Source organism: Spermophilus citellus (assembly GCF_964194105.1).
Source record: "Spermophilus citellus genome assembly, chromosome: 1".
Classification (NCBI taxonomy): Eukaryota; Metazoa; Chordata; class Mammalia; order Rodentia; family Sciuridae; genus Spermophilus; species Spermophilus citellus.
In genome coordinates, this window is record NC_138182.1 from 224,075,902 (window position 1) to 224,090,688 (window position 14,787).

Sequence of the window (14,787 nt, forward strand, 5' to 3'; positions counted from 1 at the left end):
GGTACTTGGAATAATCCTTGACTTTATATGCACAGTTTCATAATTCTCATGAGCTAGATACTTTCTTCACTCCTGTTTTCCTAGAGATAAGGAAATGCCTCAAGTGAAGTCCATTGCCATAAACGCAGAGCTAGTAAAGGATAGAGCCTGTTTTATAGCATTGAAATAGGGCCTTACTGCTCCGTGACTCCTTTTACATGGGGAAAATTATTGTTTGAAGGTGAGTTTAATTATTCACAAGTCAGATGGATCCTAGAACAGGAAGATCTAAATGGCAGAAGGAATATCTGAAACATGACCTCAGAAGTGGCTGTTTGTGCTGGGTGGCAGGCTGGGAGGCTGGATCCTTTTCCAGGAAGGACAGTTGCATGCATGGAGGCTCAGCTTGTATAAGCATTGTCCTCAGCCTGCTACAGCATCCCTCTGTGTAGGTTTTGTCAATACCCATTTTACTTACATGGGAATGAGGAATAAGGGCACAACCATGCCCAAGGTCATACTGGCAGGAGCTGTATTCAAATCCAGACAATCTAGCGTCTGACTGAATCATTCAGCCATGCAGCCTTTCTGGGTCAGCTCCTTGTCCTGGAAGGGTGGAGTAGGAGGTTTTGTCCTGTGCACCATTCTATAAGCCTGACAGATCCTCCTCAAAGACATTGTCTGGCTTCCATTTTATGCAGGGACCCAGAATTTTCAGTCACTCCACTTGTGGGAGAACTTGGCTTTGGGATACAGGGAAGAGGAATTTTGCTACTAATGGTTTGCTGAAATGAAGTCTTAGTTCTACCCACCATGAGGAAATGTGTATTAGCATCCAGGGATATGCTCCTTTTTATGACCTAACTGAAATGCAGTCTGTTTTTTCCTCCATTGATTCCCAGGGCTCTCTTGCTTCACAGCTTTCTTTCATTGAAGGCCATGTGGGTTCTCAGGGAGTCATCTGCTTCAGGCTGACTTGTGCTGGGAAGTGATAGAAATGGCAGGAGCCTGCTGGACCCTCACTGCATCCATAGCATTGAATGTGTGAGCGAACAGGGCCAATCTTCCTCTTTGCCCTCCTTGTTTATCAGCTCTTACAGTTCTTACAGGCTTCGAAGTATCTCTTCCTACAGGAGTGAACCCAAAGCCTCTTCTGCCCAAGCCTTTCAAACACTTTTGCTTTTGTGTTTAAATGGCCTGGTCTTCTGGCACCTGCCCTCTTCTTCTGAGACACCCAATTGAACTTTCTCTTCCCTTACTATACCTTACTATTGTTGAAGCTGTAATAAGAAGTCATTTTTCCCAGAAAGAGCTTATCAGATCCTATGAAAAAGTACAGGGATTCAGAATTCTCAAAAATGGATTTTCTTTGACCCTCTTGAACTCTGAGCCTGCAGTGACTGCATCTAGGTGGCCAGGAGGAAAGCTCACTGGGCTCCTACTCCCATTGTGCATTCCTGAGTCATTAGGCCAGCTCAGTACTGCAGGCCAAGGATTTTGCTTGAGTTACAGGATTGCTCTGGGTTTCCAAATACCTGAAGCTGTTGCAGCCATATGTTGAACTGGTGTGCATCCCTGTGGAAGCTTCCATTCAGCCCATATGTTTTTAAAACAGAATTTGAATCCTAAATATCTTGGGAATTCCTCAAGTTAATAAATGAAGAAAGTTTAAACCTGTCTACGGTTTTGGATTTGGCATTCTCATTAGGGGAAAATTAAAAACTGCTGCATAGCTTGATCTCTAGCTATGAATCATCAAGATGTACAATGTTGGGTAAACTGGGTGTGGATACAGCTTATGGATCTACATTGCTGGGTTTTTTTTTTTTCAAAAAACTTTTTTTAGGTGGATACAATATCTTTATTTTATTTTTATGTGGTACTGAGGATCGAACCCAGTGCCTCAAGCATGCTAGGTGAGCACTCTACCACTGAGCCACAACTCCAGCCCCTCAAAAAACTTTTTTTAAAGTAGCATCACAAGTGTGTGTATTTCTAATGACACAATATTTTATGGATCTTAAATCTGAGAGAAATGGGGCTCTTGAGAGGGAAGGTTTTCAATATATAAAATCATACAGAACCTTGTTGTGAATTTTCACCTTGTACATTATGGTCTTTATTGCACGTGTATTCAATACATAAGGCTTAGGCCATTTTCAGATCCTTCTCAGCTCCTTGGCTCTCAGAGGGCGACCCACAAGACAAGGCAGTTCAGACGTTAGGCTGCATCTGTCTTTGGTTGTGAAAAGCCAGCAGTCATGTGAGTGAATTAGTCAGTGAGCATTTGAGTGTTGTATCACCTATGTTAGATTTAAGTTCTTTGCTTTTAAATCATCCTCCAAACTTGTTACATTCTACTGCAGCTTAGCAATACTGGTTAGAAACAGAAGTGACCTCAGGTTTAAAAAGAAAAAAGCAAGTAACTATTAGCATTGTCTTGGTGCCAGAGTAAATCCCAAATTAGGCTCTTGGTATTTAAGGATATGAGTTGTCTTATTGTTAGACTGGTCCGTTGATACTGTCCTTGAGTGAGTAATTGGAAACTCATCACTCTGCTGATAACTTTTGCAAGTAAACTCAAAGCTTGTGGCTTTGTGATGTGCTTGCAGTGTTGTTTTAATGGGATCCGGAGTGAGGCTGCTGCTGTTCCGAACTGCTTCTGACTTTGTCCTCCAGGAAATTGCTGGGAGGGTATTTCAGCTGGCAGGTGTGGGTCCCGCACTCGGGGAGTCAGGCAGCTAGATGGTCCCCTCAGCCTCTGTAGAAGGAAGTTTCTGCTGTACTTCTCTCCATACCTGTCACTGCCTTAATAGCCACCTGGGACTGGGGTTAGCAGGCCAGCTTGGACATCAACCATTCCTGCTTTCTTCTGTCAGTATCACTGATGGGTCAGATGTTGGGGCTAGTGAATGTACAAAGAAAGAAAAATAATTTTGCTATTTTTTTGTACTAACTATGTGTGTTTCTAGATTAATATTCTTGTCTCTTAAAATTTTGGATTTATAAAATGATACCATATTGTTGGGGGTTTTGTTTTCGCTTTAAAGGACTTGTTTCAGAAGGGAGCAGTACCTAAATTAAAACCTGTTCACAGCACTGGGCCTCATGAGTTAATGAAAGACTTCTCATGGAAGCCACTATTTTTCACCCTCATGTCACATTCTTGTCCTTCATCTCTGAAATGACTATATTTCCAGAAGGAATATTCTGACTTGATGGTGCAGGTGGCATGGAAAAATGCAAAGTGTGGTCCCAACTCACTAGTTCTAGCTGGTGACTCAGCTTTCCACTCTCTTCCCCTTACTGACAGATGTTGACCTACTGGGCTTCCTAGCTCCACAGTCCAAGGTCCAGGGCCTCAGTCATCTCCTCCGCTCTCCTTGATGACTTCCTGCCCTGTTCTGCTTGTTGACGTTCTCATTCCAGCCCTCTTGCCTCCGTTAGTTGGAAGGATCTGGTCTGATGCATGTTGGAGACAGGTCTCTGAGACACCTGCATTTTGGTTCTCTGCCAAACACCTGTACCAACTGGTCCATGAGGTGTCTTCCAAGCTTCCTGCTGGGCAAGCTTCACTTTAGACAAAGCCCAGAGCACTGTTCTTGTGGTTGCTAGAAGAAGACTTCCTAGTATATCCCTAACTGCAGGGGCAGGAGGTGGCCCAAGCCTCTTCAAATGTAGCTCTCAGGAGAACCACGAGTGGAAGGAGGAGAAGCAGTCTCTCTGGGCAAGTTGTGACTCATTTGGTAAGAGACGTTGGACACGCCTAATGTGGGAAAGGATCTTCAAACTGGACTCTGGAAATACTTCTGATGTCCTCACTCACCCAAAAGGGAATTTTTTTTCCTTTCTTAGTTAACTTTAAACACATTAAGAACAAAGTTTTTATTACCTAGTTGAATTATACAGTGTGTGCTTCTGAGACTGTAGGACACACTTGACTATGTCTCACCAAGTGACCTTTAATCATTTAAAAAAAAAAATCGTTGCCATCCTCTGAAAGAAGATGGTGACATTGAATTGAGCCTGACACCAAAAAGAGGAGGAGGAAACAGGAGCAGGTGTTCTGACTCAGCCAGGGACTCCTGTCCTCAGAAGAGGTGGCACTTGCTGTGACCTATTTGGCAACAGCAGAAGTTTGGGGTTTTGCCCACACTGCATGTCCATGTGGAGTAGCTGAGCCTCTGCTTCTTGTTGTCAGGGACGTGACTGATGAAGGGGACTCTGGGATTTTTCAGATGTTTTGGCAAAGGAAAATGAGAGTTCATGGGTTGCTGCTCAATTTGGATGAGCCAAAGCAGGTTCCATGGTCAGTGCTGTCAATGGGGTGGAAAAATAAAGTCCTCTTCCAAGGAAGGATAGGGAATATTTGAAGCAATGATACCATCTTTCACAGAGCTTTCCCAAAAGCTTCCAGTCTGGACAGGGCTCTTGTTCTAGTTGATCATCGGGTTTTCTGGTGTTCTGAGAGGTTGTGTGAGAGACTCAGAAATAGCAGGTGATGTAATCCTCCCCATTGCTCATGTTTGGGGTTTGTTAAGCTTCTGGAAGGGAACCTGGCTGATGGCACTGTATGTTGTGAACAAGCAGTGGTTCTTTCTGCCTCTGTATAGAAGGGTCTACAAACCTGCAGTTGCTGTGAGAATGAGTGTTCGTCAGTGTTCCTAGCAGGCAGAGAGTTACCCAGCTGTCTGTGGAGACGAGCCAGAAGCCCATTCCCTAAGGACTAATAATTCTCAGAGTTGAGTCATTTGAATGGAGAGCGTTTGAAGCTTCCCCCTACAATAACAGGGAGTTCAAGAAGGAAATTATAGCTCTGGATTTTTTTTTTAATTCTCTGTTTTCCACCCTTATGACTTTTTGCCATTAAAAGTCTGTACTTTTTTATTTATCCTGAAAAGACTAAACTTACTTTAAGGCCTTTGCCTGATATCACAGAATTCATGGTAAACTTTGAAAGATGCTTTCTATTTAAAATTATGTAAAGCAGTGACATTAAAAGGCAACTCTTGGAATTCAAGTTTCAATTTCATTAAAACAAACCAAAAAAAGCTTTTGACCCACAGTGTGTATAGTCAGGCATAGTGCCCTGGCTAAATCAGACATTAGCCTCTGCCTTGAAGTTCCTTTGTATAATCCTTCCTGTCTGGCAGACCCAGAAGGACAGACATATGAAGACAGACTCATTCTGGACACTTTTAGATGAGGGCAGTTGTAGCAATAGCAGGTAAATATAAAATATGTAAGTAGAACTTCAGAAGTCTTAAAGAATTGGTCATTTAGAAAATAGGATGAGAAGACCTGTTATCTCTGGATGCAGCTGCCCTAGGGCAATGGTGGGAAAAGGACCCCTCTAGAACTGAGTGCTCAGGAAGCAGACCCATTGGACACAGGAAGAGTTGGAGTGTGGCATCCAGAAAGGAATCTGGTGCAGACCAGGACTGGTAAATTAAAGAACAGACTTGACTGAGCAGGAGGTCAGGAGGGCTCACTGGGTGTCTCCATGCCAAGAAAAAAAGAGATCATTCAGGTGCTTTTGGGGAAGGGGGCCACCCAACAACTGAAACCACCAACCAGTTCCAGGGGAGAGGGAAGCATCCTGAACAGGAAGCTGAACTGGGTCAGGTAAGAGTCAGAATGCCTGAGAATCTCTTAGGTCTACTTCATCAATTCCCTACCTTTGGAGTGACTGAGTTGTCCACCTGAGCATGTACTGAGTGGCCCACCCAACTCTGGAGGAGGGGAATTTGAACAAAATAAAGGTGATATGGCCAAGCTTGCATAGGCAAGTCCAGATAAAGCAAGTTAACAACAGCACAAGAACTCCTTGTATTTATAAGTGGGGAGCTCCATTTTGCCATTTTCAGAATAGTTATTATTGAAAACAGAAGCTAATTTTAACATGTGACCCCTGGAGAGGAAGGATCCATAGCACTGTTCCTGGGTCAATGGCAAGTTGGGCTCCACAGTACTCTGTCATCGTTGTCTGGGACACTCACACTAGAATGTACCTTAAAACTTATTTTTGTTTTTCAAAAGACAACTAAAAATGTATTCAGCTTAGTAGATATTGTGAATGTCTATCCAGATCATAGAACACAGCATGCTCATTAGAAGAGACATTTTTAAAATGTTAAGATTTTAGACATTTATTTTAAGTTGCACCTTCGTGTTTAAAAACTTCTCTCTGAGGAAGCAGGGTTTCTTCACATCCACACTACTGACTTTTGGGGCCAGATCATTGTTCATTATGGTGGCTGTCCAGAGCACTGGATGTTTAGCACACCCACTCAAAGTTGTAACAACCCAAATGCCTCCTGACATTGGCAAATGTCCCCATTGGCAAAATTGCCCCCTTTGAGAACCACAGTTTCAGTGACTTCCCAGCAGAGTCAGAGGTGGGATGGAGGAGAGGGGCTTGTCATGGAGGCTCAGGAAAGGGTAATGACAAAAGCAGGAGGAGCTGAACATGTTTAGACTGTCTGTCACTCAAAGAATAATAAATATTAGTGCACTTGCATCCTCCTCTTCAACAGCATCAAGATGTTTTCATTTCTGTAGCCAGTGTTTTATGAAGTGGCCAGAGTGAGAGTTCACAAAGCTTTCTCTGGTAGGTGATTTTAAAAAAGGATAAAAGAAAATGTTGTGCAAGGCACCGTGCATTTTGTACCAGTGCTGCCTGTTGGTTCTGAAGGTTGTTTGTGCTCTGAAGAGAAGGTCCTGAATATTTGGGAAGCTCATTCATGCCATCTGAGGATTAGCTGAGGAACAGCTGCCCTCCCTACAGATTCACCCTTCCTCAGCTGTGCCGAGGACAGGCAGGCTGACCACTGGCTGTGTCTTGATGGAGCTGGGCCACACTCCCCCTGACCTCTTTTCTTCTACCTGCTTTGGACTGCTTTCACCTCACTGTGGAAGAATCTGCTGGGAGATTGTTAGAGACACAGGTTCTGTTACCACCTCCAGGACTCTAGCGTCAGCGGATGGGGACCAGGGACTTAGGCTTCTTCAACAGCTGTCCCTGTGTCCTCCTCTAGGGGATGGGGGGAGGTGGTTCAGGGATCACACTCTAAAAAGCAGTGCCCTAGAGAGTCTTTCCAAATTTCAGAAGCAAAAACACACACCTTCTGCTTTCCTAATCTTCTTATCCTTGTAGAAGACCCTGGGATGGAGGCCTTCTTGCCTGGCATTTAACTTGTATAACTCATGCATCTGAGAAAGATGGTAATAATAAAAACAGATATTGGCCAAAAAGATTCCAGTGAGCTGGCTACAAAATACAATATTCTTAGAGATACACTGATTATTTGGGCCTCATGGCTCAATGCAGTAAATTTATTAATAATTGGAGCTTTTTAAAAAATTTAACGAAGGTTTGTTTTTCCAAGTATACAGTTGGTTGATCTTCACCAGTAACTGGGGCATCTCCGCCCTTGGTATTTCTAGTGTAAATTACTGAAGCCCTGTGCTTTGAAACCCATTTGATAAGCTTTGTGCTTTGAAAGCAGTTTGATAAATCCTTTGCTGAGAAGCATCTGAAGGGCTACTCTGACCAGGGAATGACTCTTCAGTCTCTGAGTGCTTGGTTGGGAATTTTCTTACAGAGTTTGTCATCAGTAGTTTTGTCAAATAAGACTGGGTTAGTCAGCTTGTCCTGAACTTTGACATCTTTTTGGCTCTGTCCACAGCTTTGTCCACTGGGTCTTTGTTTTTCTTGGTCAACTCTCTGGCATCTTTCTCGTTGAACTCCTTGGGCAGCATCATGAAGTTCAAAGAGCATCAGGGACACTGCAGCCTCACAGGGATGACAGGAAAAAGGGACCGCTGCTCACAAACAGGACCAGAAACTCTGCCCCACTGCTAGTAGTTTTTAGTGCTTACTGCACCACAAACATTGTGCTAATAATAAACTAAGCACACATAATGATCAGTTAGTGACATAAGTTGGGCCCTGTGAATTAGAAGGTGTGCTGGGGATTCTACACACACATACTCACCTTTGCTCCTTGTGGCTTGTGAGCAAGGTGCTTCTTGCCTTATTTCGGAGGTAAGGAAATTGAGACCTGCAGAGGTTTGATGTAAACAGCCTGAAAAGACCCAGAGCTGAGATTTGGTCTTGGGTCTGTTTATGACACTGAAAGCGTTGTGTTCTCCCCACTCACATAGTTTCATGCAAAAGCCAATGTGGTACTTCCTGGTGCCCACTGCCCCTCTGGATGGGCTGAAGGGCAGGGGTAGTGGGCAGAGAGCAGTGTCCATGGAAGCCAGGTTGTCCTTTTGAAAGGAGGCTCTGGAGGTGGAAGAAGGGCTATGGTCTCCAGGCTACTGTTAAATTGTAACTCTGTTACATGAAAGCTTTTCTCTCTTGTAATCAGTATTCTCTTGGCTCAAGTAAAACTCTCCAGGGAGGGGCCACATCTCTTTTAGGTTGTTATCTCCCTCCCTAGGTCTACAGATTTTTTTTTAATAAAACATAGGTCCATTTCAAGGAAATATAGCACACATTTCTGAAAATTCCTCTTCAGCTCCCAGGATGGCATCTCTCAGAATCCACCAGGAGGGAATCTTCAAACATGCAGGGGCCTGCCCAGACCAGCCTTCACTCATTCCCCACTAATTCTGACTCTTCCTGTTTGGAACTAACATAATCTGATGTGTATGTGTGTATATAGAAACACACACACATCTATGCATAAAATTATTCTGGTTCTGAGGTGCAGACCCAGGAGTGTTCCTCCCAGTGATGTAGTAGGAAGTGTATGGCATCACGATTTTGGATTCTCTGTAAACTTGTTTAAGCTGAATCTGAACCGGCCTTTGGAGTTAACTTGTTTCTGTGAAACAGATGATACAGAACAAGTTTAAGTGACCTCAGGAGAAAATATACAGATCTAGGTTATTGGATATCCTGTAAGATAACTGGCCTAGTATATTCAAATAGTTAATACTGGGAAAAGTAGGAAGGATAGATCAGGGAGGAAAGACTATTCTTGTCTAGAAACCAACCAAGTACAATGCATGAGTCATGGTTTAAAAAAAAAATGACTATAAAAAATGGAATGAGATATGGAAATGGATTAGGAGTATAGATTAGGCATTGACTATAAGGGTATTATTGTCACCTTTCCCAGTTATATTAATTTTTTTGTGTTTATAGAGGAAAATGTCCTTATTTTTAGAATATGTATGCTAAAGTATTTAGGGATGAGTATTCAACATTTGCTACTCATGTTTAAGTGGTTCAGAAAAAAATGTGTATGCTGTAGATCAGTGGAACAGATATAGGACAATGTTAGCAAATGCTGAATCTGGGTGTTGGTACATGGATGCTCAATGTTTATTCTTTTTTTTTTTTAAGAGAAGAGAGAATCGAGAGAGAATTTTTTAATATTTATTTTTCAGTTTTTGGTGGACACAACATCTTTATTTTATTTTTTTAATGTGGTGCTGAAGATCGAACCCAGCGCCCCGCGCATGCCAGGCAAGCGCCTTACCACTTGAGCCACATCCCCAGCCCCTCAATGTTTATTCTTGTCAACTTATATCTGTGTTTGAAATTTTTGTAGTAAAGTTAAGAAACAGAACCCAGGCTAGCAAGCAAGGTAGTGCTTTTCAAAACACTGTCTTAGCCATACTCTCTACTGTTCCTGTCATGCTGGAAAGTGGGGGCTATTTGCAGCTCTGACTGATGTTCTTCCAGTCTTTCTCCACCTTCTAGGTGGAGGTGCACTTTGCTCCTAGGTTTCTATTCCCGTAACCTAGTCAGTGGGCACCGCCTGGTTCTGGCTACATGTGTACTTTCCCTTCCAACTGACAACAGAAAGGTGCCAGAGATGGAACCCAGTGATCCAAGCTACAAATGCCAGCTCAGAGCTACTCACCACCTTCCCCCTTCTTGTAATTAGGGCAATGTGAAGGATGTATACAGTATACTACCAACGACCACAGATGAGCCTTTATAAACTCCTCTTTTCTCTCTTTTCTGTCAATGATATTGTAGATTTCTGCATGATTCTGGTTTTCTGTTTTGTTTGTTTTTGTTGTGTGTGTGTATGTAAGTTATTTGCTAAGAGGGTTTATGTTGTGGACCTTTGTGACAATTGTAACATTATTTTCTGAAAGTCAGAGGGCTGTCCAAATTACCCATAGTCATCAGGGATGTGGTAGTAAAGTCAGGTAGCTTAGAGGAAAAAGGCATTTAGTGACCCATGGAGAGAAGACTTTTACATGAAATGGCATTGGGGCCTGGTTTTATGAGTGTGCTTCATGGAGCTCTGAGGAGGACTGTGTCCAGTATCCCTGCTGCTAACAAGGATCTATAACAAAGATCTGTTTCCCCTTTGATAGAAATGTTGTCTCAGCAGGTACCTGCCTTTCTGTGCATATGGCCTAACTGGGACACTTCATATGACTCAGACCATTCCAGAAACCCCCTGCTGCCTTTCCAGATTTCCCCTTGTCCTAGCACCCTAAATTAGACTTCATTTGAATCCCCAGGAAGATACAGTTTTAGTCAGTTAGCCTTGCATATTGTGGCTGTCCTCTGATAGCAGCAGTTAGTAAACATTCGGGAGAGACCAAAGCATCTTATCTCCAGTTCAAAGCAGAGAAGAATAGAGGTCACATCCCAGCCATTCTAGTGCAAATACAAGAACTGGTGATTGTTTTAGCACAAATAGAGAGGGAACTATATTTTCTGAGCTTAAGCATGTGATGTGGGCCTTTAAATTGTCCTACCTCCAATTTGACATGGACCGCTTTGCTAAGCCCAAACACCCCATCTTCCTTGCTTATGAAGTTTCACAGCATTTCTCTTGGGAAAATGCAACCTACTTGCATTCCTGACCCCAAGCTGAGCTTGCTGACCAGGACAGCGGACACTGTCATAGCCATTAAGATACAAGTCACCTGAGAGATTGTAGAAGAGTCCTGCAGTTTAGCACAGGGATTAATATGTATATTCACATTGAAAAATTGCCATTAACTAGAGGGACAGGGATGGAAAGGGACTGATTACATAGCAAATTGGTTTTCTACTGAAGGAAGGGAGTTGATACTTACAGAACTCTTATTCTGCTGGGCACTGTGCTGAATGCTTTAAGATGTGCTTGTTTCTTCCTTACACCCATCTTGTGTGCTAGATACCTTTACTGTCTCCAGTGTGTAGGTAAACCCAGGTGGTGGTGGAAGCGGCTTTGGAACCCAGACCTGAGGGACACTAAAACTCCCTCAGTGGAACACACCACCTCTCCCTTATCCAGTGCTTAGCACAGCCCCATTGCACACACACATACACCCTGACAATTAGGTCCATATGTTCCCTGTATTACACTAACTATGTCCTCAAAATAGCATCTTGTGTAACAACAGTGATGTGAGGAGTTTTTAAAGACATCATGATTCATGAGAAGAGTAAAGTCGCCACTCACTAGGACCTCAGCCAGCAGGCAGAGCTGATGCTTGGTGTAAAAACAGGCATGTTAAGCTTTGGCACTGGGCTTCCTTATTTCCCTACCCCCTTCCCTCTTAGATAGCTCTCTGCCTCAACAGAGCTCAGTATGCCGAGGAGTTCTTTGTAGTTCTCATGGAGTTGACATAATAAGATTGAACACTCAGAGAAGGGCCATATGCCCAGATGTCAGATATGCGCATCTTGATTCTGCCTGACCTTGGAGAAGGGGCAGAAAACAGAGCTGCAGATGAGCACTGCCAGCCCCTGATTCAGGGTTCAGGCTCTGAAAGAGGGTTGAGCCACTGGGGCAAAGTCCTCTGGTAATGAAGTCATTTGTCCTCAGGAACAGAATGAGCCCTCTGTGAAATCAGAAACAATGGGCATGTTGAGTTCCAGACCTGGGGTGAACTGAAGCTAAGGCAGAGGCACATGTGATGAATTGGGACAATTCAAGAGATGCATTCTTCATAGACAAGTTTCTGTTGTCAACAAGTCCACTCAGTTGTAATCATAGTTAATGGTCATTAATGTCTCTGTTTTGAATATTTTTTCCTAGTAAGTCATGAACTCTTCTATGAGGTTTTCCCCCTTCTTGAGTTTTAATTAATATAAATTATTTTGTCTAAAATAATATGAGAAATAGATGAAAGATAAGTTTGGGTAGCAATATTTCATTTATTCTTTTTCATGGGTTTTTCCTTTTACATTCTCATTTACCTAGGAAGCAAATAATTTTATTTCTCTGCTAGTAATTTCCAGACAATAAAAGTTGGAAATTGTTTCTCTGCTGCCGAGCAAAAGTTTTTGGTGCAAGTTTTCTAGAATTTAGCGTATCTAATACCAGAACAGTAGCCAGAGTCCAGCACACTTTAGAAAACATAGCCAGTCTACTGACATAGTTCACTGTCTTGATCTGGATTCCTGCACTGTCTTTTCCCTCCCCCCTTCCCTAATAAAAGATAAGAGATCAGGAGCCAGCTGCTCCCAAGAGTTCAGCACCTGAGCTGTGTCCCCTGTATGACTGGGTGCCCCGGTGGGTGGGTGCTAGGGCCACTCTCTCCTGCTATGCTGCCCCAGTTTTGAGCCTGTGGTCTCAGAGAAGTGGAAACAAACCCCATGTATGCTAAGACCGGTTCTGCATGCTGCCTGGGGACCAGAGGGTGCTAGACACCGTTCTGTCGCTGACCTGACCCAGCGGGAAGAGCGGGTGGAGCAGGGACGCGGGGCCGAGGCGGGAAGGTGGCCGGCGTCCCGCGAGGGGGCGGGTGCAGCCCGCGAGTGTGGGGGCGGCGCGGGGCGGGGCCTGGCGAGCCGCTCACGCCCTCCGCTCTTTCCTCTGCTCTAGGTGAGGCCGCCGCGGGGCTGCTGCCGCCCAGCGCAGTACTCGGTGTCGCTCAGCACGAATGCCGCGCGCCCGGGACTGCGCTGCTGCCGCCGGCCGCTGGAGTGAATGACCACTGCTGCGACTTCCTTCCCAGCCTTCCTGAGCAGCCTCCCGCCTAGCCGGCTAGCTGTTTTGGTTGACCCCGTGGATTCCTGCCTCTTTCTCCGCCGTGAACATCAATATGTGTCATGTCATTGTCACCTGCCGCTCGATGCTCTGGACCCTCCTGAGTATTGTGGTGGCCTTTGCGGAGCTCATTGCCTTCATGAGCGCGGACTGGCTAATTGGGAAAGCTAAGAGCCGCGGCAATGCCGAAACGGCCGGCGCGGGCGGGAGTCCCTCCGAGCCCTACCACCCAACTTTGGGCATCTATGCCCGCTGCATCCGCAACCCCGGCGTGCAGCACTTCCCGCGGGACACGCTGTGCGGGCCCTACGCTGAGAGCTTCGGCGAGATTGCCAGTGGCTTCTGGCAGGCCACTGCTATTTTCCTGGCCGTGGGGATCTTCATTCTCTGCATGGTGGCCTTGGTGTCAGTCTTCACCATGTGTGTGCAAAGCATCATGAAGAAAAGCATTTTCAACGTCTGCGGGCTCTTGCAAGGAATCGCAGGTAAGTGAGCAGGACAGAAGGAAACAGCTTTCACTCCAGGGAAACAGACTTCCACTGCAGCTTGGCACTTGTTGATTCACACTGGCTTCTTGCCGCTTTTGAAAAAGACCTTCCCTTTAATGAGGTTTACCTGTGTTAACTCTTAACCCAGGAGGAAGACCCCTTCTCTTGTGTGGCCTGAACTTCCTCATGGCTTATTCCCTCTAGGTCTAAATTATTGAGTTTTGTTTGAGTAACTACTCCTTTTTGCTTTCTCCATTCAATTAAAATCATGCTTTTCTTGTCACTGCATCTGCTGGAAGAATGGTGGTGAGAGTGAGTCCCACCTGCACCAAGTGTTCTGCTAAGGAAATGGGTGTGGGTGTTCAATAGGAAGCCTCCAGCCTGCTCCTACCACCCCATGGTTTCAGCGTTGGGTAGGGAAAATACAGACTGGAAAGGAATTAGTATCAGCTGCTCTGTGTTTAATGCTGTTCTGATTTAAATTGTCTGTCTCCTGGAGCTTGACAGAATGTTCTGTGCACTCAGATCAGAAAATGCAAGCTAACTCTTCCACTTTCTGGCAGTTTCTCACTAAAGAGCTTGTTAGAAATGGGTGAGAAGAAAAGTATGAGCTCTTTATGGTGATTCTCCCAGGGAAGGCTGTGAGCTAAAGGAAAAGATCCACTGCCCCCTGCACTTTCCTAGACTTCCTCCAGATTGTTGAAAGGTGGATCCTGAACCAAGAAAGCAGCAGTCTGTCCCAAGGGACAGCTCAAAGGACTCTGTGTGGCAGAAACACACAGGAAGCTGTTGGAAGACATCCCATGGAAGTGGAAGGAATGGACTATTGCTTTAATTTTGCAGGGGTGGCGGTGTTTTAACTTTTTAACCAAGATACAAATCTCAACTGTAAGGGGGAAGAACAGGAATCCACCTACAGCGCTAAATGAAGGGCACAGGTGATTCCTCAGCAAATTTAAGAGAACATGGGCCTCTTTGGTATAAAGATAAGTGTTGAGCCCTGTGTCCAGGGCTGCAAAGAAACAGACCCCAAATGAATTAACTCTACTCTGCCTTAAATGCTTGAGCTCAGCAGGGCTTGCTTCCAAATAAACAGATCAAATGACAGGGTGTTTTTCCCCCCAAATAGCTGATAAGATAAAGTTTCTGTTTCTCAAATCTTAGGGGGCCCATGTATGGTGTGCATTTACAGGAAAGAGTAGGCATAAAGGGCCAAGAGAGATGATGGAGATCCTGCTCTACATTCTGATTTGCTTTCACAGGGGTGAGGGGAGTACTCCATTCAGACACCAGGGCCTTTAAACTTTGTCACAAAGCAAAATCTTAGGACCCTTATTTCTTTATCTGCTAGGATCAAC

General features: G+C 44.5%; 1 protein-coding gene across 6 annotated transcripts in view; it reads left to right on the plus strand.

The window, feature by feature from the left end:
* Positions 1-14,787, plus strand: part of LHFPL2 (LHFPL tetraspan subfamily member 2) — a 151,067-nt gene that overhangs the window by 116,871 nt on the left and 19,409 nt on the right. For all 6 annotated transcript variants that reach the window (XM_081289914.1, XM_081289917.1, XM_081289916.1 and 3 more), the window contains one exon: positions 12,777-13,426. In XM_081289914.1, the coding sequence (XP_081146040.1) occupies positions 12,997-13,426 (430 nt within the window). In that variant the 5' untranslated portion in view covers positions 12,777-12,996. The remainder of the gene's footprint in view (positions 1-12,776; positions 13,427-14,787) is intronic.